At 36.2% G+C, this 23,195-nt stretch overlaps 1 protein-coding gene, 1 long non-coding RNA gene and 1 pseudogene across 2 annotated transcripts; 1 reads left to right on the forward strand and 2 right to left on the reverse strand.

Moving 5' to 3' along the window:
* Positions 1-2,268: 2,268 nt before the first annotated feature.
* LOC110900313 lies at positions 2,269-3,752 on the forward strand (annotated as a pseudogene).
* Positions 3,753-8,292: 4,540 nt separating this feature from the next.
* Positions 8,293-17,516, reverse strand: LOC110902339 (putative disease resistance RPP13-like protein 1). Its single transcript, XM_022149027.2, has 2 exons — positions 17,361-17,516; positions 8,293-14,483 (listed from the first exon to the last, which is right to left on the reverse strand). The coding sequence occupies exon 2, from the start codon at positions 12,238-12,240 to the stop codon at positions 8,293-8,295; it is 3,948 nt and encodes a 1,315-aa protein (XP_022004719.1). The 5' UTR covers positions 12,241-14,483; positions 17,361-17,516.
* A 912-nt stretch (positions 17,517-18,428) lies between these two features.
* On the reverse strand, positions 18,429-20,175 carry LOC110900319. The gene is made up of 3 exons (XR_002570909.2): positions 19,723-20,175; positions 18,853-18,985; positions 18,429-18,695 (listed from the first exon to the last, which is right to left on the reverse strand). It is a non-coding gene; the product is annotated as an uncharacterized LOC110900319 (long non-coding RNA).
* Between the last annotated feature and the right edge of the window lie 3,020 nt (positions 20,176-23,195).

The following is a 23,195-nucleotide window of genomic DNA, read 5'->3' on the forward strand; positions in this document are numbered from 1 at the left end:
GCCGCTATTCGCCGCCTTGTTCGGTCATCTTAGGTTGGCAAAAACCGCCAGCGCACAACCGCATCTCTCTCCCCGTCATCAGCGGTGGACGGCCTCCATGGCCAGTGCCGGAAGTCTGTTGGTTCGAACAAAGGGCAATTTTGTATTATATACCAAATTGATTAAGTGCTTAAGCAAATTGATTAATCGCATCTATTGTTAAAGACGATGAAGATGTTTAAAAAGAGATCTTTGAACACTAACAAAACAGGAAATAAAGAGAAACCTGCATCGATCTTTGTGCATTCGTGGGTATTTATGGGAAGGAAAACAACAGTGGCCGGTGTGCTGTAGACAGGAAGACAAGAGAAAAGAAAAGATGAAGATAGAATCGGCCGAAGATGAATGATGGTGGGGGTTATATAGTGCATGAAACGGTGGCAAACAGTGGTGAATCGGTTGATTCTTTTGACGCGCCGGTCTGGTTCTTTTCAAAAGGTGAATAAGTTTGGTTGTTGAATGTACGCTGTGTTCCAGAGATCTACTTAATAGGGGGAGGGGAAAGGAGGGGAGGGAAAATGGTGTTCCAGAGATCCACTTAACAGGGGGAGGAAAGGGAAAATGGGGTTTTTTTTGCCTGAAAATAGTCTTTCCAATTTGGAAAGACATGGAGGGGAGGGGAGGGGAGGGGAGGGGAGGGAAGGGGAGGGATTTTTAACTCGGGAACACACCGGTAAAGTGATGACGTTGAAAGACGCGTTGGTTGGATATTTTGTCAGTTCCATAGTGAGTTTGATTGTCAAATGTAAAGTTACCACGTCACGTCCAAAAGGCGTGTGGGTTGGAATATTGGCAGTTCAACCGTTTGGTGGTTTTATCATTTATGCGGGTATGTGCTCTTGATGAAACGACACAATGGTTGGGTGATACCTTAAGTTGATAATTGTATTATATAGTAATTTCTGCTATTTGTGACTAGTGTTTTCTTGTTTCGTGTTTTTTTTTGCGGTTGATTATGAACTAGAGGGCTTTTTTTTTGTGTTCAGTCCTTAGGATTTTTTACGCAGATGTGAAATTGGGAATCTATGTTGAGCTCTTGTATGTTTGTTGGTTTTGTTTTTGCTTGTTTTGGAAGGGATTTTAGCTACTGAGTTTGCATGCACACCAGGTGTTTGGTTTAATGCCTCAATGAAAGATGCCTCTTTTTGTTACAATTCTTTAAATGACTTTGTTTTCACTGTGTAACTATGTGGCGTTTTGGAGCGGGGATCTCAGGTTGTTAATTTGTTTAGAACATGAGATGATGGCTTTGGGTATTTTGTTCTATTCATATCTAAATCATAGATGTAATTGAACACTTAGTAAAATGAATTAGTTAAGCTGGCTTCTTATTTGAGAACCCATATAAAGAAATTAGCAATTACTCGATAACAAATAGGCTTACATGTATATCTGAATAAATTAGAATATTTCTTGCTCAAAACATTATCCCTTTGACCCGTTTTAACCAACCCGTTTCTGGCCTCCATTGGTGTATAGCCACTTTTTGTTTGTTTAAAGATGAATTTTTTATATATATAAATTCAGTTGTGGGGTTTGGAGAACATGCATGCTTGCCATTTCACTCTGTCTAAGCTTTTGTACGTAAGATATTTTTTTTAGTTTATAATTTATGGATCATTTTGATAGACAATACATTCTTGCTGAACTGAGGGAGCATAAAAACTCTTATACTGACTTTGACTTTTTTACAACTTGTTTTACTGCTTTCATGCTATTGGTTCAAACGACTTCAGTGTGTATGTAGTGTAGATTTTTAATAAAATCAGAAAATCGATCATGTGTATTCCTGAGCTTCTTTTGTAAACTAGATCGACATTCATGTCGTAGTATCCAGTAGATCGTTTTTCATGTCTAAATTGGGGATGAGTGCTAAATTAAGGTTCTTGAACCTAAAAGTATTGATTCAAAGTCAAAGAAGTGTGTAAATAACAGGTTATATGGATACCTAGACTCATATTTATATATGTATAAATTTCGCATACCCTTGAACGAGTGACCAACTAACCCGTTTCTTTTTCAGGAAAGTTTATGAGCTTTTATTAACTAATTATGTTATTTGTTCATAAAGTAGAAGTTTAGTTTGATGGCTGTGTATAGATTTGTATGTTTTGCATCATATGTACTATGCAGATTGCTATTAAAAATAGTCACTTAATCTGTTAATTTGACCTTTTTTTGGGATTCATTTGGATGTTTTAGGCTGCTAATGCTCATTTAGTTGTTAGATTACTTTTTACTATTTATTTTATTAATATACAACGCCTTAATAATTTTGTGTCCTAGGTTACATTTCTAATATTGCTAGCTTTTACATGACCACTCACTCTCTGTGTGTATAGAGATCTGGATGGGGAAAACGGTCAATTCATCAGCCAACATCCGATCGAAAACAGGGTACTCTGTTTTGGTCACTGGAGCAGCTGGTTTCGTCGGAACCCACATCAGCGCCATCTTGAAACGCCATGATGACTGTGTTTTAGGGTTAGACAATTTTAACAATTATTACGATCCTACCCTCAAAGGACTCGTCAAGTTTTGTTGGAAAAAAGTGGGATTTTTATTGTGGAAGGGGACATAAACGACCGTTTTGCTGAACAAACTCTTTGACGTTGTAAATTTTACTCGTGTGATGCATTTAGCTATCAAGCTGGTGTTAGATAAGCAATGCAGAGTCTGTAATTTTATATTCATAGTAACAGTGTCGGTTTTGTTAATGTTCTTGAAGTATGCAAAAATGCAAATTCACAGCCTGCAATTGTTTGGGCATCTTCTAGTTCTGTTTATGGGTGAAATACAAAGTTACCCTTTTCGGAAAAAGACCGAACTGATCAACCCATGAGTCTATACATCGCAACGAAGAAAGCGGGAGAAGAAATAGCGCATATGTATAATCATATTTACGGGTTGTCTTTAATGTGTTTGAGGTTCTTTACGGTTTATGGACCGTGGGGTAGACCGGACATATATGGCTGACTTTTTCTTCACTAAAGATATCTTGAAACGAAAACCGATTCCCATTTTTGAGTGAGGTAATCATTGGACCATTGCGTGTGATTTTACGTATATTGATGGTGTTGTAAAGGGTTGTTTAGGTGCTTTAGACACTACTGAAAAGAGTACAGGAAGTGGTGGGAAGAAAAAAGGGGCTGCACAGTTTAGAATTTTCAAATTTAGGGAATACTTCGCCAATACCTGGATCTTGTTAAAATTTTGGAGAAATTATTGAAAATGAAAGCGAAGCGACGTGTGATGAAGTTGCCTAGAAATGGTGATGTCCCGTTTACTCAGGCGAATATCAGTTTGGCGCAAAGGGAGTTTGGGTATAAGTCAATAACGGATCTTCAAACGGGGCTGAAGAAGTTTCTTAGATGGTATGAGAAGTATTATGGTTCGGGGAAGAAGAGTAATCATTGAGGCATGGCGCAACATGTTGATGCAAAAAGCGGTGAACTTGTACCTAAATTCTTATTCATTTTTTATATACTCGCATGATTCTTTTGTTAATATTGCAGGTTTTGAAAAAAAAAATTATCTTGTTTTCAACTGTTGCTATAAGATGTTGCATCAAGTAAGGAGGAAATAGGGATCTCACACGATGAACAAGTTTTTGTGGTCCATTGGGGTCTTGTTAACTCGCGACTAATAGAGCAAAATTTATATGGTTGGACTTGTATCATTTCATAGTATTCAAATAAACAGAACACAATTGTTTAAATGTTGTGATGTTTGTTGATTCAAGGTTGACTTGCCGTGTGTTTTTTTCCTTTTCTTTTTATTATAATTTTTTTTTCTTGATATGAGTTTGGTTTTTGTGATCTCTTGATAATTTTTTTTTCATTCAGGTTTGAGTTTATGATTTCCTTTGTTCTGTTACCTCATTACTTGTCTTTCTTTTTCTGGATGTTGGATACATGGGGTCGTTTGAATCTGCATTTAAACTTATTATTGTAATTTGTAAATTGAAGTTGCAATAGTATAAGGAGTCGTTTGGTTCGTGGAATTATATGGAACTGGAATTTATTCCGTTCATAATCATGTTTGGTTGGACATTGGAATGGAAACATCAAATTCCTTTTAGTTGAAGGAATTTAAGAATCTTTCCTCCTACCCAAGAAAAGTTTCCATTCCAATGGAATGTTGAGCAAATGACAACAATAACCCTTAAAAACAATTGGATCCACATTAACAAACTGGTCCAAATTTTCTCTATATCAAAATAGATTCTTCATATACAATCAAATGGTCATGTTTATCACAATAGGATGAATTTTTATAATTAAATAATATCTTGTGTTCTTAAGTTCCATTGATTATTTATGAGAACGAAATCAAAAGGAGACTGACTTTGTGTGGATCACAATCAAGCTAATACCCTAGATTGATTATTAGTTAGATTGTAACCAAATATTAATTAATCAATATGTCAAGTATCATTGTTTCATCGTTAATCGATTGAACATAGCAATAGAGTAGAAGAATAATTCTTTTGAGCACAAGGTGTTAATCAAAATCAAATGTTTCAATACATTATGTAAAACTTGTCGCAAATTTTACAGATGATTTCCTAGATATGTTAGGTTGGGTGGCTTGCAAATTCCCTCTGAAGTTTACACACATAAGTTCAAGCACCTAATTCATACACAACTGCTTGACACGATAAGCTATGGGGTCAAGTGATAATAAATTCATTGCAGACTCATGTTTTTGTTATCTTGTTGAGATGTATGGAATTGACAAGTGACAATTACGTATAACATCCTCTCAACAGATTGTCTTCGTCAAATGATAGGCTGATACGTGGCATCTCTTCTTCATTAGCGAGACTTCATCAATCTTCACTAGAGGTAACTTGCTTCAGTGGTAAGTTCTTTTAATCTTCATCAGATGGTAATTTGACAAGTTCCATTAATTCTTTATTGGTTATAAGTTCCAATCAGAGGTGCGTAACTTAGCTCATGAATGCCAAGTGCCATCAGACGCAACTTGTAACCGCTCCAAGGGTTCCTTGAAATTAATAGCCTAAAAAACAACAAATAAATATTTAGTTAAAAAACCCAGCCGTTTTTTACAAGCAGACGAAATTAATTGAAACTGCTAAAATTGGGGGAAAACCTTGGCTTCAAAATTGGAGCTCTAGATGACGAAATTGGGGGCTGAAATTTGGGAAAACCCCCCTATAGCATTTGTCCATGCGTGTGGCTCGTTGAGACGTTTATGTCCATTACTTATCCCCCATATAACTTCAAACGTACTGAAAGCTAATCCTTTTTTAGCATGAACCATTTTCCAATCCACTTCCGTGTGTCTAATTGCACCAAATACGAGTATGCTAGATCATTGATCAACTCTGTATCACCATCAATGTGAAGATTAAGCATTTGCACTTTTGTTTTCATTCACCTTGAAAATGAAATAACTTAACTAAATAGAAGCAAATATCTTCCTTCATCTGCAGCACATACGCAAATTCTTGAGCCAAACAAATTCTTTGTCCCTCTTGTGTTTCTTCATCAAAATAGTAAATCATGTCAAAACTTTTGCTTTGGTCATATGACATAACCTGAAGGTTGACTATTAAACCAGACCACATAAAATTTACAAATCAATGGTTTAGTTACATGATCAGAACGAAAAAGGAATGATCAATATGGGTTGTATTTTTACTAACCTGCAAAGCTGTAAACTTAAAGAAGCTTTGTGGATGAAAGCAACAATGTGATGAAACCATCTTTCTGGTTCGAATGCATCAAACTTGACCCTCCCTATTGCATATGGGCTCATAAGGTATGGTAATCTCCTTTCTTCACATCATATCCACTAGATACATCATCACCCCGCAAAGCATATAAATCAAACTTTAGAGAATGTAAAGTTACCCAAAGTGTATTTTAAAAAAAATAACACCCTTGACATTGATTTAGTAAAAAAATAGGCTATCATTGAAATAGTACTTCTTTTGTTGAGACACTAATAATTAATAATTATTAATTTATACCACCGGAACTGCTTGATGGTCTTGATAGTTCCGTTGAAATCTGCATGAAGATACTGCATCTTTTCTAGGCTTTCTTCACTCACACCGTTTGTAAATTCTACAACATTTATGCATTGTTTGTAAATTAGGCCTTATCTTGAAGCATGTAATTGAACCAAGTTAACACAGTAGATGTAGTCCCCTTTCCAGCAATTATGATGTATCTTGGACTGTTTTGTTGATTTGAGGAAACCTTGATAGATTTTCTTCTTTCTTTAACTGCAATTTTAAAAATTCAAGGGTCAAACAACACTCTTTGACGGTAGTGTCCAAACCCATTGCTTTTAAAATTAAATATAACAAGGATGTTATAAAACTAATCTCAAAACAATGAAGAAGAGTAGTAATCAATTTTGAAATAGATATAATCCGTTTGACATCAAGAGTCAAACTGTAGTTCATATTTTGTTGTGGATAAGACAATTTCAACTCATCTATATATAATACAAGGGTTCATGTGGTTATCTCAAATGGATCAAATAGTATTATGGAAAAGGTATACATAAAATGTGTTATTTATACTTATTTGTGTGTGTGTGTATAATATATGTGTGTAACATAATTCTTTGATATTTTGATTTACGTTTTTCACTTGAATCACACATGCTGTCAATACCAATTCCAAACGCATCTTTGAGTAGTGAATCCAATGTGCTATCATGAATAATCCTCTGTTATGTCATGAATAGAAATAATCAAAACCAGGTTGTTATATCTATGATAATGGAATGGTCAAATATTGTAGACTGAAAGGAACTTACACTTATGCTTTTGACAGTTTGATTGTCATTTGCTGGTTCAGTCATCATATATGCCCGAGATCTACACCATTTTCCTGAAGATTACACTGCCAAATCTCTCATTCATAGGTTGACACTTTCTCTGTTCTCTCATATGTCTCGGTCAACTGTGAATGTTCATCCTTTACAATGTCAAGGTTAGAGGATCCTGCAAAACAAAGTTGTATTATATAAGATATTTTATTCAATTATTCCACTAAATTGAAACTTGTGATGTAAGATAATGAGAAAGATGCTTGATCTATGTGTTTTAAAAAATCAAATGGATTGAAATTGAAAGGGCATGTTTTTAATGGAATTACTAAAAGAGAATCATTGAACAAACTCAATTCAAGCAATGCAAAAAGGATAATGAAACAGGCAAAGGAAAAAAAAAAAGCACATATCCATTCAGCCCCCTCTGATTTGAACAGATTATTGAATTCATCAAACCGAAAGTTAAGGTGATATAAATAGGGCTGTAAACAAACCGAACGAACACGAACAAGGCTATGTTCGTGTTCGTTCGTTAAAGAAATTTGGTTGTTCGTGAACTGTTCGCGAACACATGATGAACAGAAGTTTGTGTTCGTGTTCGTTCGTTAAGGAATTTTGGTTGTTCGCGAACAGTTCGTGAACACTAACCATGTACGCAAAGGAACACAAATGAACTTTAATTTCAAAAAATTAAAAAAGGCACCGTTAATCTTAAACGTTGTACACAAAGAAAGTAGTTAAATATAACCATTTAAAGATTGAAGGGATGGATGATATTGGGTTCAGTCGATTGAAGATGGGCTGAATGAAGAAGCGTGATATCAAAGAGGGAGAGGGCCAGAGAAAGGGAAATACATATGGGGGAAAGTAAAAAATTAATAAAACATAAAAAACTTTTTAGAAAAGTAAACATAAAAAACCGAACACGAACGGACATAAACGAACATATTACCGAACGTTCACGAACGCAGTTGAACGAACGAGACCTTTGTTCGTGTTCGTTCATTAAGCTTATCGAACGAAATTTTTTGTTCGTGTTCGTTCGTTAAGCTTATCGAACGGACATAAACGAACTTCCCGCCGAACGGTTCACGAACTGTTCGCTGAACGTTCGGTTCGTTTACAGCCCTAGATATAAATAATAAGTTCATGTCTAATTGAAATAAATTTGAATTAAGAAAAGAAAACATCAGAGTAAGACATGATTTCAATCAAAATGTTGTAAAAAAATAGATATTCAGTTGTGTAAACATCCACTTCCATCCACTTAACCCTTTGAGTTACGATAAACAGTGAAAACTGATTTCAACATATAACTCAGCCCCCTCGGAAGTCAACCGAAAGTCAACTAGATGTCAATCATATATTGTAAACAAAATAGAAATTTACTAAGTGTAGAAAATATCAATAACAATATTAAGATCTGTATCTGCAAGAATTTTATGAATAAAACAAGTACCTGCCGTCCATGTCGATGCAGGGGATATGAGAGATGAGTGGCCAGTATTGGGAGCCTCTTCCTTCACACCTTTCTTTCAATTTTGGGCAATAATATATAGTCAAACTCAAAAGTGAAGGTAACAGCGTCTCTGGTAGATCGTTCACCTTTGGGCAATTCCAAATTTCAAGATGTTGAAGGGATGTGAGGTGTTGGAGTCCCGTTGAAACTGATTCCAGTTTATCAAATTCGACTATTGTCAACTTTGTAAGAGAAGAAGGGAAAAGGTGGGACAACTGACTAAAGTTCCTCACATTGGGTTCATCCCCTAACGTTAGGTCAACAAGGGAAGTTGGAAAATTCAGATCCCCCCACTCTGATATGGGCTTCTTCTTCAACCCTTCTAGTGTAAGTGAGCACAATTTGGGAGGCCAACGCCCACCATGAATGGAAACATCAATACCTGGACACCATCTGATTTTCAGATCTTTTAACAAGGCGAGATTCTTTAGCTCAGGTAATGACACCAGACGTTTACAATCACTAATTGACAAAAAGGTGAGATTTGATAGTTCAGGTAATGACTCCAGACTTTCACATGTCCAAATTGACAAACTGGTGAGGTTTGATAGCTGAAGCTCTGGAAGTGACACGATATGTGGGCATCGCTTTATATCCAGGCTGGTGAGGTGAGTGGAGTTACTCAATTCACTGATTGATCTTAGATTTTCCCATTTATCAATATCTAGGGTTTCAAGCATTGGCATGCTTGTGTTGTTGATTTTTCCCTCAAGTTTATCACAATAGCTTATACGAAGTGACTTGAGCTTATTCCCTCCTCCTTTTGGGAGGTAGACATCTTTAATAACTGAACATTCTTCAATATCCAAACTCTCGATGCTATTTGGACAGCATAAACGCTTTATGCTACTACAATACCTTACATACAAACTTCTAAGAGATAACAGGCCGGTGCTGCTCCCAAAATTGTCATCCTCCTCTTTCTCTTCTAAACTTACCAAACCTGAACATCCCCCTAAACTCAATTCCTTTAATCTCACAAGAAGCTTACTTGCCTCTGTTTCTGATTCCCACAAGTATTCTATTTCATTACATCCCCTGATACTTAATACTTCAACTTCCTTAAGATACCTTATAACTCCTCTCCACACCTCATATGTAAGCCCTGATACATAACTTATTCTCAACTTAGTGACTGAAGAAGCTACCTGAACCAGACTTCTCAACACACCATCAGCACATTCCTCAATTTCAAGAACCTTGAGTGAAGGCAGTGCTTGAAGTGAGACATCAATCAATTGTGGACAATTCTTTACATAAAGCTCTTTAAGGCACGTAAACACTGCTGCTGAACCCTCATTTTTAGTTGACCACCCCTCCCATCCAGACATATCTTCAAATGTTAGAACTTCAAGCGAACGGAAGGCGTTAACATCATTTCCGGTTAACTCCAAACCTATGATTTTAACCTCATCCATGCCTTGAATCTGCAACCTCTTCAGTGATGGGAGCAACCCAAATGGGGGTAGAGATGTGCATTTTTTACAACCACGTATTGACACATCAACCAACTCATGAAAAGAGCGATCACCAGCCCAATTTGAAATTTGTGTTCCCCCATATGACACGACTGAAAGTGTTTTCAACGTATCACTATTAGGTTTCAGCTCATTGAGAACTTCCTCTTCAAGTGTATCCATTCGTGAGCCATCAAACACATCAACCCATTGCAGCTCTAATCCAGTAATCTTTTTTAGAGATAAGTTCGCCTCCCGTGCATGCTTTGCGCTTTGCACTTTGTGCAATCCCTCGATGGAAACTTCCCCGTGGAGATTTGTTAATCCCTTGAGCTCATTTATTGCAAAGCCAACACCTTCTTCAATGATCATTTTGGTGAGAGTTTGTAGGCTTTCCAACTCACCAATCCCGAATGGCAGCTTCACCAATAACGGAGTATTCCTTATGTCAAAATGCCGTAACCGTTTAAGCTTTAAGAAGCTTTCAGGCAACTTAGCCAATCTTTCGCAACCAAAAACAATCAATGTCTGTAAATTATAAAGATTGCTAACACTCTCTGGTAACTCTTTTATCATAGTTTTAGATAAATTAAGATACCTCAAGTGCTTCAAACTATTGATGAACTCTGGTACCTCAGTTATTTGATAATGACTCAAAGAAAGAACCCTTAATAATGTTAAGCTAGGAAGTAAGTCAACCAGAATCTTATTAGATAAGAAAAAGTAGTTCCAACGTGGATCCACACAGAGAGATACTGCTAAAAATGTTCTCAAGCTTTTGGCTCCTTTGAATGCCTTAAACTTATGGTAACCTACATACTTCTCGCGAGAAAATGACATATGGCGATAGTTTGCCAAGTCTTCGGTGCCTATCTTCATATGGTTGTCAAACCTTAAAAAAAGTTCTCCGGCAACAAGCATGGCCAAGTCATTCATCAGATCATGCATGATAAACAGTGATTCATCATTAGGTGCATGTTGAAAAAATGACCTTGATAACAATATTTCAAAATATTCATGGCCCAAGCGTTCCGGTGACTTAGTTGCATTTGATGGGCTCAAAAACCCTTCCGCCATCCACAATAATACCAACTCTTCCTTGTCAAACAAATAATCCTTTGGGAACAAGGAGCAGTACGCAAACAACTGCTTCAAATCTGCAGAAAGATCGTGGTAGCTAAGCCTGAGAGCTGGAACAATCTTATCACTATTTTCCAAATTCCATATCTCACTGTTCAACACGTCTTCCCAGTCTTCTACATTTGTTCTCGTCCCCAATAGCCTTCCAATTGCCTTCAAAGCCAAAGGCAAACCAACACACTTTTTCACAATGCCTTCACCATGTGGTTTAAGTGTTGTGTGTGAATTGAAGTTCTCTACGCCTAAAGCATGTAGAGCAAATAAAGATAGAGCATCTTCATGTGACAAACTCTTAAGGGAGTCTAGATGACCAAAATGTAGGTTTTTGAGCAGTTCCTCCTTACGAGTTGTCATGATTATCCTACTTCCAGGGGCACATGAATGAAATGGGCGCACTAGGTTTTCCCAATCGTTTTCGTTTTCATGCCACACATCATCGAGTACTAGTAGAAATCGTTTGTTTTTAAGCTGATTTGTAAGAGCCATATGAAGCTGATTTAAATTTTCAAAATTCTTGTTCTCATTAGAAACATCTTGAAACATGGTTTTGCTTATCTTAAAGACATCAAAATCATCAGAAACACAAATCCATACGTGGAGTTCAAAGTGACTCTGCACCTTAGTATGGTTATACAAAATTCTAGCCAGAGTGGTTTTTCCTACCCCACCCATACCAACTATGGGTACAATGCTAAAATTTTCCTTAGATGACCCATCATCCCCTAACAACTTCTTCAGCAATTTCTCTTTCTCAACTTCTCTTCCAATAACACTAGACCCATCTGGCAAAGAGGTTTCGTATCTTCTACTAGTATACTTTGGCTTTTCATCAATCTTAAGCAAACCTAGATCCGTTTTTCGTTTTTCTAGATTTTCTAACTCTCTGTTAATACTATCTAACTTGGGAGACAGCCTATGACTTAGTGAGAACTTTGTGCAGCATGATGAGATGAGCTTTCTTACCTTGCTGGTGGATGCTGCAGGCTCCTGCAAGGTGAGCTCACGATGCATGTCTTCAGTAGCCAAATCGTCGAGTACGTCATCGATATCGTAAGCCAAATGTTGGAGAGCATTCAGCCATTCTTTGACAGATTTATGGGTAACCTCCTTCTGAGAGGCATCCTGAAGCAGATCTTGGATCCTGGAGAGTGTCTTCTTCAACTCCTTGAGCTCGTTGTAAATGCCATGAGCACGAGCAACACGCTTGAAGGCTTCATCGGTCATCTTCTTAACAAGAACTTTGAGGAGTTCATTTGCAAGAGTTTCAGCCATGGTTTATAGTGATTACTTAAACTGGGAGCTGTGTGTGTGTGTGTGTAATAGGGATCTGAATGAAATGATGAGTGCACAGATCAAACAACGATTGAAACTGTTGTTTATAGTGAATTCTGCAAATTTTTTGGTCAAACTTTTATTTTTTTTTATTCTTATTGTGCATCTTCTGGCTGGTAGTCATTAAAAAAAACCACTTGTTTATTTACTCAAGAGGGAGTAGGTAGTGATTAAAAAAAAACCACTTGTGTATTTATTTACTTAATATTTGATGGATCACATGTGTTCCCAGATTAAACAATCAAATATATATGGATTCAACCACATTTGTTTTTTTTTATTATGAAAAATGTTAAAATCTTCCTAATAAGATTCGCTTTAGTGTTTTGACAACAAAGGCGAGCCCATTTTGTTCATAATCCATCTAGCTTTAATCTAAACCAACTATTTTTTTATTATGAAAAATATTGTTAAAATCTTCCTAATAAGATTCGCTTTAGAGTATGAAATTAACCGTTCAAAAAAACAACTATTTTTTTATCTTTTTTTTCTTTGTTTATTTATCAGTTTACATTTTTCACATACTGTCTTTGATGTAGGGTTGTGAATTTCAAACACAACCCGAAAACACAACACGAACCTAACACGAAATTCGCGGGTTTAGTTTTAGTCTAAATGGGTCAAGTTAGTTTCAGGTTGAACCCGTTTAGCTAAATGGGTCGGGTTCGGGTCAACCCACGCAGGTTGACCCATTTAACCCATTTATATCATGTTTTATTATTTTTTATAATATGTTATATAACATAAATTAATTTGGTTGTGTATTGTATGCATAATTATAACTTAAAAAGAGAGACTGACATAAAGTTTTATAATTAAAAAGCAAAATATACATTTGTGTTTTTTTTTTTGAAAATTCGGGTTGAACGTGTTGTGTTCGGGTCAACCCGCTAATATTCGGGTCGTGTTTGAGTTCATATATATGACAAGATTTTCGGGTCGGGTACGGGTTCATCTAAAATTTTCAGGTTCGGGTCGGGTTGAACCCACGAACCCGACCCGTTTAGCACCCCTAATTTGATGGTTCTTTTTTAAACAAATAAAAAGATTAAAAGTAAAAATAATACAAAGAAAAACATTAAAATAGTTCTTTTTAAATATATTATTTAATATAGCGTCTTTTTTTGTTTATGTCAAAAGAAATATCATATAAACATGAAGAAAGTATGAATGTTTAATCTATACGATTTTACGAATATATGAACAAGAAAGCTTTATTCAATCCGTGTGATACACGGACCTGTAACATATTTACTTACATTGGTTAATGCACATTTTCTCAATACACAAATTAGATATATTATTTTCCTAATAACAATGAGGTTTACTCACCGGCCTTTGTTGACTCAATAACTACTTTTACACGTGATACATGTGAACAGACATGAAGAGAAGATTTGGACATAGGATGAGCCTTAGTTAACAAGAAACACGGATAATGTAGTTTAGTTGTTATATGTCTCATATATTAAATTGTTTTATTTGGATTATCTGTTTTGTGGAACATTCAATATGAATTAATTATTATTTAAAGTAATAGCAAGTTATAAGCTTTGGATCAACTAATCACGCCCTGATCACTTATTCCGCTACGGATCAAAGTGTGATACTTGAATATTTGCTTTGATTCCTTCTACTTTATTCCTGCTTATAGTGATTTTATAGATGTTCTTGCTTGATGAACATTTTTTAACATTTCTTTTGTAAAGTATAGCTGTAAGCCACATGACACTGTCTTGATTATTACTTTTAATAATATTTAATGGATTAAATTAATGTCAAGTTGCCAACGGTTACTTTACATGAACATGCTTTCCCGTGTATTGTGGTTGTATTTATGGTCATCGTTTTTTTAATGAATATTTTAGTATAGTATTTATATTAAATATTAAATTAAATTCTTACGCGATTCACATACTCATTGAATTGTCATCATAAATAACTAAAATCATAAAGCAAAACCAGTGACACTTGAAGAATAAAAAACATAATGACATTTAATTAAAAAGTTAGGTTAAGCGAACTTACATTAAATCGATGATAATCAGAGTTGAAGTGAGAGTGGTGGTGGTGAAGTGAACGGAAACTGTAATTACAAGTATTACACGTCAGTCTCGACTAATATTCTTCACTTTCGTACAAGTATTACACGCGCGTCTCAACTAATATTCTTCACCTCCGCCCTTGGAAAATGGAACTGATTTAAGTCACATTGGAGATTGCTGGTCAAGTTGGGTCAAGTCCAGCTTGTTATATAAGTCAATTAAGCCCAAACTAACATTATTATCCACATTAAACCTAATCCAATCTTTAATAAAAAAAAAAACTAATTTTTCTTTCTTCCGTATACACAACCCAAGTCAATTTTGAATACACATTCACAACCCAACCCAACCCAACTGAAATTTTTATAAATTAATTGTAACATATGGTTATTTTTATTGTATTAAAAATAATAATATTAAAAACAAAAATGGCTTCGGCAGCATCGGTGACATTTCGCCTGAATCAGCCCTCTCAATCCCATTCTCTCAAATCAAAACCTCATTTCACCTTCCCTTTCAAACCCCTCCTCACCTTTTCCCCCTTACACAAACATCCAAAGCTCCAAATCGCCGCAAAATCTACTGATGTCAGACATACCACCGGCATCAGAACCCGTAGCTGAAACCGACGACTTCGATAAACACAGGTTAGAGGAGAAATTCGCAGACCTAAACACCGGAATTTACGAGTGTCGGTCGTGCGGGTACTTGTACAACGAGGCCGCCGGCGACCCATCGTACCCGATAGCTCCAGGACTACCGTTCGGCAGAGTGCCGGACGATTGGAGATCTATCTATCAATGTTTGAGGAAATTATGGATGAATTCAGTTACAAAATTAAGAGATGAATTCTATTTGCTACAATGAATGTGGTGATGATGTTGTTGATGCAAGTAAGTAAGAAGATGTCGATTCGGGGGAAGATGAATGAAGAAGATGAAACGTATATGATTACACAGCGTATATGAATGTGGTTGTGGCACTGGTGGCTGAGTGAATTGCAGGTGAAGAAGATGTCTTTTGGGGTTTATAATAATAAGGGTATTTTGGTCATTTCACATCAACTTAACTGAAAAAACTAACCCCCATCCACGCTAGGGACTATCCGGAAACGAAATTGAAAAAGTTGAGGACTATAGGTGTAATTTTAAAAAGTTAGTACTCTTTTACTATTCTTTTTTTATACATATACATAATATATTTATCTATTTTAATATTATCATACAAAATATATGAACTTTTTTTAGTCTCGCATTATCAGGTTATATTTGATGATCGGTCACTAATGATATTTGTCGACCTAAACTGTTAAAATTCAACACGATTTCACTTCATGATATATCATCTTATGATAATAAAGTAGGGATAATTGTTAATTAAGTTGGGTTAATCGACTTTGTTGTTAGAACTTACATATAAACTTTTGAGTTTATAAAAGTAAAAAGTGGTTGTTACTCCAAACAAAGTGTACTTTGGTAATTTGACTATAGAAGAGGGTGAAAAATAGTGTGTAAAAACCAACGGTGACACTGGTTAAATGCACTTAAATCAAAAGAGACCAGGTCGAATGGTGACTAAACCAGTCCAATAGTAACTTGTTCGGTCTATGCTCCATGAGAGACACCCTCCATTTGATAGCTTTGAGACAAAAATATATTAGTATAATAAAGGGGATAGTGGTTTAGGTCATGACTACACCCATAGGGTAGTGGTTTTAGATGATGGATTAGAGGTAGACCTGGCAAACGGGTCGGGTCGGGTCGGGTTGGGTCATGGGTCAAAACGGGTTCGGGTCAGAACGGGTTCGGGTCAAAACGGGTCAGTTAAAAAAAGGGTTGTTTTGGTTCGGGTTGTAACGGGTTCGGGTCGGAACGGGTTCGGGTTGAAACGGGTCCGGGTCAGAATGGGTTTCGGGTCGGGTCGGGTCAGTTTTGTTAAAAAAAATGCTTTTTTTTAAAAAAAAAGAGAGATTGTATAACAAGGTTTTGAACAGTAACTTTTGCACGATAATGTTTAGGGCAGTGAGTTTTGAATAGTAAGTTTTACATAGTGATATTTGAACAGTAATTTTTAACACCAACCATCTCTGGCTTGACTTTTTTTTGGCTTTTCGTGTTAACTTCTGGGTATGGGTATGGGCACGTGTTCTGTAGACATGTTTCACTCCTTTCACTCATATGCGAGAAGCTCGCGAAGCAATTATACGAACAAGTTCGTGACAAACAAGCTAATATTTCATCGTAGAAAACCGATTCATCGCGAAACAGTTCGGTTCGAAACGGTAATGGTCGAAACGGTACCGGTCGAAACGGTACGCGTCGAAACGGTTCGCGTCGAAACGGTTCGTGTCAAAACGGTTCGCGTCGAAACGGTTTGCGTCGAAACGGTACTGGTTGAAACGGTACGGGTCGAAATGGTTCGATTCGAAACGGTACTTGTCGAACCGGTTCCCGTCAAAACGGTTCGATTCGAAACGGTACGGGTCGAAACGGTTCGTGTCGAAACGGTACTGGTTGAAACGGTACGGGTCGAAACGGTACGCGTCGAAACGGTTCGTGTCGAAACGGTTCGCGTCGAAACGGTTCGCGTCGAAACAGTACGAAACTCGTCTCGTGCGGAAACTCGTGTCGGCCCAAAACCTGTTGCGATCCGAAACCCGACCCGAACCGACCCGTTTCTTTAAGACACTAACCCACATCGACCCATTTCTTTAATGTTGTCGACCCGTTTTGACCCGAAAATAACAAGATGGAATTTCAAGTGACCCATTATGACCCAATTAATTAAAATATCTTACCCAAATCAACCCATATAATTTTAAAAGCAACCCAAATTGACCCATTTGGAAGGCTTTGGGTCAAGATTGCCCTCTCTAATTAGAGGTGAGTGACATGACGCCTATGTGGAGGGTCATGATGGTCATGACCACAACCTTTAGCCTAAGTAACCATGTTGATTAGTCAAAGGTCCGGTTAAGACAAAGTATGAGAGATTGCGATATCTGAGATTGCATACCATTGGAACTATTCATTTAAAGCTGCATGAAGATATTGCGTCTTTTCTAGGCTCTGGTAAGAACATCTTCTTTGGTGTACTGGCTTTGGGATGCGGGACCATTGCCGTCACCACCTGGACTGCTTGTGTCACAAGAGGTGATTCGGGAATCCTGGATCATGCAAAATGGTATGATTGACATGAGAATCTTTTAATAAAAAAAATTGCTGGGAACAAACCAAGACTAGAATTTGATGGGTTAAGGTAGATATGACAATACCAATGCACTACTTAAGAACATGTAGACTGGGGCTACGTTTTATTTTCGAAAAGGTCAAATGGCTGGAACGGGTCAGAAGTTGTCTATCCAACTAATATAGTTTTTGTAATCAGGTTTGAGACTTGAAAAGAACACTAATGGTTTATAAACATATTTCAAATGTTTTGACATAAAGTATTTTTGGGTCAACCCAGTACACGACATGTTTGACCAGTACAAAGTTAACTCACTTTGACCTGTTATTCAAATTTCAACCCGTCCAACCAACCCATTTTGGCACCTTTAAAACACTTAAGCTCAGAATCTGCTGAAACTGTAAAGCTGTTCCATCAGGTAGAAATGTTCCATACAGTGGCGGAGCCAGAAATTTTTTCCTGTGGTGTCTTTTTTTATGGATACACCTATTTATAGTAACCCGGAGTCGAACTTTTTGGATCGATTCGGATCTAAACGGGTCAAATCACATAATAAAAGCAAATATTATAGTAAAAGTACAATGTCATTGAATAAAAACACATAATAAAATTACGAAGTCATTTAAAAAATATAAAAAATGCATTTAATAGTTGCTCTATACACATTTTCATGTTTTGAAAACGATTCATAATGTTTTCAATGGCAACTTGCAAAAAAAAAAAAAAAAAACCCCTCTTTTTCATTATAACAAACAAGTGCACGCATATGATCATCAAACATCTTGTTAGGTTAAACAATTGAAACAAAATCAATTAGACATGTGGCGATAATGCTTATTGGATTAAAAAAAATAAAAATTAAGCATGGACCTTTAATGATTTACAGTATACTAATTAAATTCAAGTAACTGTGCTTAATTTTTGAAATATAAATTTGTTTATTATGTAATTCTTTTAGAAGAAAACAAAACAATGGTGTCATTTGTAAAAAGAAAATGGTGTCGCCCGTAAAAAAACAATGGTGTCGCTCGAATTTTTCCTATTATACGTTGTATTTGCTACACAAAATTCAATGGTGTCGGACGACACCGTTGTTCAAAGTGTGGCTCCGCCACTGGTTCCATATGTATCTGTCACTGCATCAACGGGGGACGATATAACCTGTGAATATAAGAGAGTAAATTAGACATGTCCAGAGTGCTGCTATGCTAATCTCTAGGCATAAACATCTTGCATGGCCAGGTAATCATGACATTCTTACAAAATGTGAATGCATGAGATATGTTTGCTTCAGAACAAAACAAGTGCTAATAATCACCTTCATAGAGTTATCAGCTTCTTCAAAAACTTGGGAAAATTCGAAAGAAGTAACTGTGCATCAAGTTTGTGACGTAAAGCCTACAAGCTTCCGGTGATTCAAGTTTACTGTTATTGAATGTAGGTGTTGTTGCCTGAAAATATACGGTGTCACTCCAACGTCATGTACATACATCTATAACACATAAAAAGTACAAGTATCATGTGACACAGTCTTGATAAGGTGGGCCCGCTCATGGATACAATGAGCTAGATCAAAATGCATAACAGAGTTCAAGAATCCTACACACCCAAATCATGTTCTAACCCACCTTTCAGCCTTATTAGAAATTGAAGGTGATGAATGCAGAGTTTGATAGAACATCAGAAACAACGAAACAGTAAACTGACAGCATAAGAATGAAGAGTAATTTAACAACCCAGTCATATAACGTCACTAAATTTGAAATGTTCGTTTAATATAATAATCAGATGGGACCACAACAACATCAAATTAGGTCACCTCTACACACTGGCGTTACATTGAATCCATGAAAATCATGAACAAGAAACCTTAAAATTGTGGGTTCCCATGTAACCAATGTCCAACTTCCGGCAAACCCATAAACCCAATTCAATCAAAATCAGAATTCAAACACATAAATGCAATTAAAATTCATAAAATTTGAAGTACTAATCAGCAAATCAAACCCATCAATTGAGCTTCAAATCGAACAGTGCAAACAGAGTATCATAATAATCAGGGCACAAAAAATAGTAAATTACTAATCGAAACTCCATTTATCAACAAACGCATAAACCCAGATGTATCTAAATCAGAAATCAAGCATATAAACGCAATTGGAATTCATAAAATTGGGGTGATACTTACAGGATGCGTGTGTGGATGCTTTCTCTTGTACTCTCTAAACCCTAATTTCATCCTCTCATTCTCATCACAAACCTCCCAATCTTTCAGTGAATCATAACCCTACCTATTTAGTTTCAATCAACACCTGCTATTTCTCCACCAATCCGTGAAACCGACACCCATGAGAGAGGAAGAGATTTCATGAAAAGATGACGAAAAAGAAGATGATAAACAGAGTTGGGTTTGTGTAATTTAGGGGTAGCATCAGCTCTAGGACTGGCCAACTAGTATAATGACACAAATCAATACCCGGGATGAATCGGCGACGACGACACAATGGCCGGAAGTGAACTCCGTTCATCTCCAAAGCGGGAAGAAGATTAACTGGTTTAATAAGTCGCATAATAGGCCATTAATGATTAGGTTGGGCCAAGTCCAACTTGTTAAACAAAGTCACTTAAGCCCAACTTAATATTACTAGAGCCTAGGAAGCTAATTAAAAACTGGTTTCTTTGTAATTGGTTTCAAACTGGCCCGAAAAGGTGGTTTGTAATAAAAAAAAATGAACAATTAAGTTTAATAACCATGCAAATCAATTGCTTATTTTAATATAACAATCATTAATTATTAAAACTTAATCATATTTAATTAATTAAAAGAGGTAATTAACCTATGCAGTCTCTAAAGTCCAAACCCTCGTGGCCACCCCTTTTTCTTAATCATTTGAACTTTCCACTATTATACAAAGTATATAAACTTCTTAAGTCTCACACCATTAGGTTATGTTTGATGATCGGTCACTAATATTTGTCAGTTAAGATTCAACACAATTTCAATGACAATTAAGTAGGGATAATTGTTAATTAAGTTGGGTTAATCCACTTTGTTGCTAAAACTGACATAGGAACTTTTGAGTTTATAAAAGTAAAAAGTGGTTGTTACGCTAATGCCAAATGAAGTGTAGTTGGGTAATTTGACTATAGACAAGGACGAACAATAGTGTGTAAAAACTGACGGAGACGGCTGGTTAAATACACTTAAAATACAGAATGACATTAGGTTAAAGCGAACTTACATTGAACCGATGAAAATCAGAGTTTGAAGTGAAACTCCGGTGGAGAAGTGAATGGAAACTGTAATTACAAGTTCGTCTCTCTCGGTGGTATATGAATAATAATATTCTTCTCCAACGCCGTTTTGATGTCGTTGGAAGTATTATTTGCGGTGGTCGCCAGAAGAAGTGTGTTGTGATGGTGAATGAAAGCAATTCGAAGATAAATGATTCACAAGTCACATCAGCTGCTATTGTTGATTAAGTTAATTGGGCCAGCCCACCTTCTTAAACAACTCACGCAAGCCCAACTTAATTTTACTTGTAACATTTATAAAAGGTCATTTGATATCTTAAACTAGTAACGGAAGCCCAACTTTATATTACTTGATAATAGAGTCATTAAAATAAAAATAAAGTAAGGGATAATTAAGTTGGGTTAATCCACTTCTTTAAAAAAAAACTTATATACAAACTTTTAATTTTATAAAAATATATGAATTTTGTAATAGAGTGAAATTAATAGGAAAGTTGTTACTATAAGGCTAAATGAAGTATAGTTTGGTGTTTTTTTTACGAGTTAATTACTGTTTTCGTCCCTGTGGTTTGTCAAAAATCACTATTTCAGTCCATTGGTTTAAAAATTATGGTTTCAGTCCCTGTGGTTTCACTTTCCTAACCATTTCAGTCCACCTCGTAACTATTTCAGTCTCTGTACTAACTGAATAAATGGATTGAAATGGTTACGAAAGTGAAACACAGGGACTGAAATCCCAATTTTTAAACTAATGGACTGAAATAGTGATCTTTGACAAACCACAGGGACGAAAACACTAATTAACTCTTTTTTCACTATACATGAGAATGAGAAATAGCACGTAAAAATTATGAATACGAGAAGAATGAAATTCTTCATGTGGCAAACTCTCAACATTGCTTATGGTGAATGTTGGGAACGAAATGGAAACAAAATCAATAAAAATAACTAAATTTGGGGATATAAATAAACGTCAAAATCGGGCTGCAGATAAACTGAATTTGCATTACATCTCTCCATGGGCGGCCTTGAGATGGGTGGGGAGGACCACCGGTCAGAGCCTGATATTTCAAAGGGCACGCTATTTAAAAAAAAACGATATGTATATGTAAAAAAATACATTAACAGGGTATACCCATACAAACACCAACATAGGCCCACTTACAAAAGTATTTTTATGGTTTAGATTAGTTATTAGCTCATTGGCGTTAAGTGTAGACCTTTAGTGAGCCTACTACCCAATTTCATTAAGGCCTAAGAGCACGCTTTTTTGAGCTAGAACATGGTACACAAATTCTCAAGGCCGGCTCTACATCTCTCCAGAAATCTTAATAGAAAATCTTCTTTCTTTAACTGCAATTTTTAAAAGACAAGAGTATTGTGGTCAAACTCAATGCTTTATAAATCCAGATCAACAAGAATGTTACAAAAATAACAACTTAATAAATGCTTCTTAGAATATTGAAGAATGGTAATTGATGTAGGGTAAAATATACATATTTGTCCCGTGTAAAATGTATGATTATTGTATAGTTTTTATTTGTTTTATTTAGTTTTAGTATTATATTATATTGTTTTGTGTTTTGCTAGGTACTAGTGCGAATGGAATGAAAACGAATAATATGAAAATAACCAACCAGTTGAGTAGAGTGGTGGCGCTAGTGACCAAATAAAAATTGCAGCCATTTTTCGTGATTGGGTCGAGGCCACTTACCTCTATTTTATAAAGTCAAAGGATTAAAGTGCAAAGGTTGAAAGCTATTTAAAAATAGTTTATCAAAGTTGGGGGACTACTAATGCCAAATGGCTGGAAGTTGAAACTAATTCATTCCATGTCATGACAAAATAAAAAGAAAGAATAAGTTGTTTTGCTATTGAGATTCGTAGACATGTTGACCGAATTTATTGTGTTGACCACCCATAATTTCATTCATGCCATTGCTTCAAATTCTTGCGATTGGGCCGTTTGAATGACCACGTGAGCTAGCCCATTTGTTGTTTAACAATTGGATGAATTAAGCCCATGTCATCGACAGTGTTTTAGATATCAAATACAACACCATTTAACGGAAAGACTATTTTCAGGAAAAAAAACCCTCCATTTTCCCTCCCCTCCCCTGTTAAGTGGATCTCTGGAACACCATTTTCCCTCCTCTCCCCTCCCCTCCCCCTGTTAAGTAGATCTCTGGAACACAGTTAGGGGTATCGAGACAGTTGAGGACGGCAACACAGACAAAAAAAAAGAGTATATATTAAATTGCAACTTTTTGAGGAAGGGAGGAAGAGGAGAGCATACGCGACATCGGATATCGTTCGATCATGTGGATGAATTATTGGAATTTCTTTGGCAAGGTTTTGAGTCACGGAATCGTTGGGTTGAAGCAAGAAGCTTGGAGAGCAAGGAAT

Source organism: Helianthus annuus, chromosome 13 (genome assembly GCF_002127325.2).
Source record: "Helianthus annuus cultivar XRQ/B chromosome 13, HanXRQr2.0-SUNRISE, whole genome shotgun sequence".
Lineage (NCBI taxonomy): Eukaryota > Viridiplantae > Streptophyta > Magnoliopsida > Asterales > Asteraceae > Helianthus > Helianthus annuus.

Coding starts and splice junctions, on each gene's coding strand:
- LOC110902339 (XM_022149027.2), bottom strand. CDS start 12,240: ATGGCTGAAACTCTTGCAAATGAACTCCTCAAAGTTCTTGTTAAGAAG.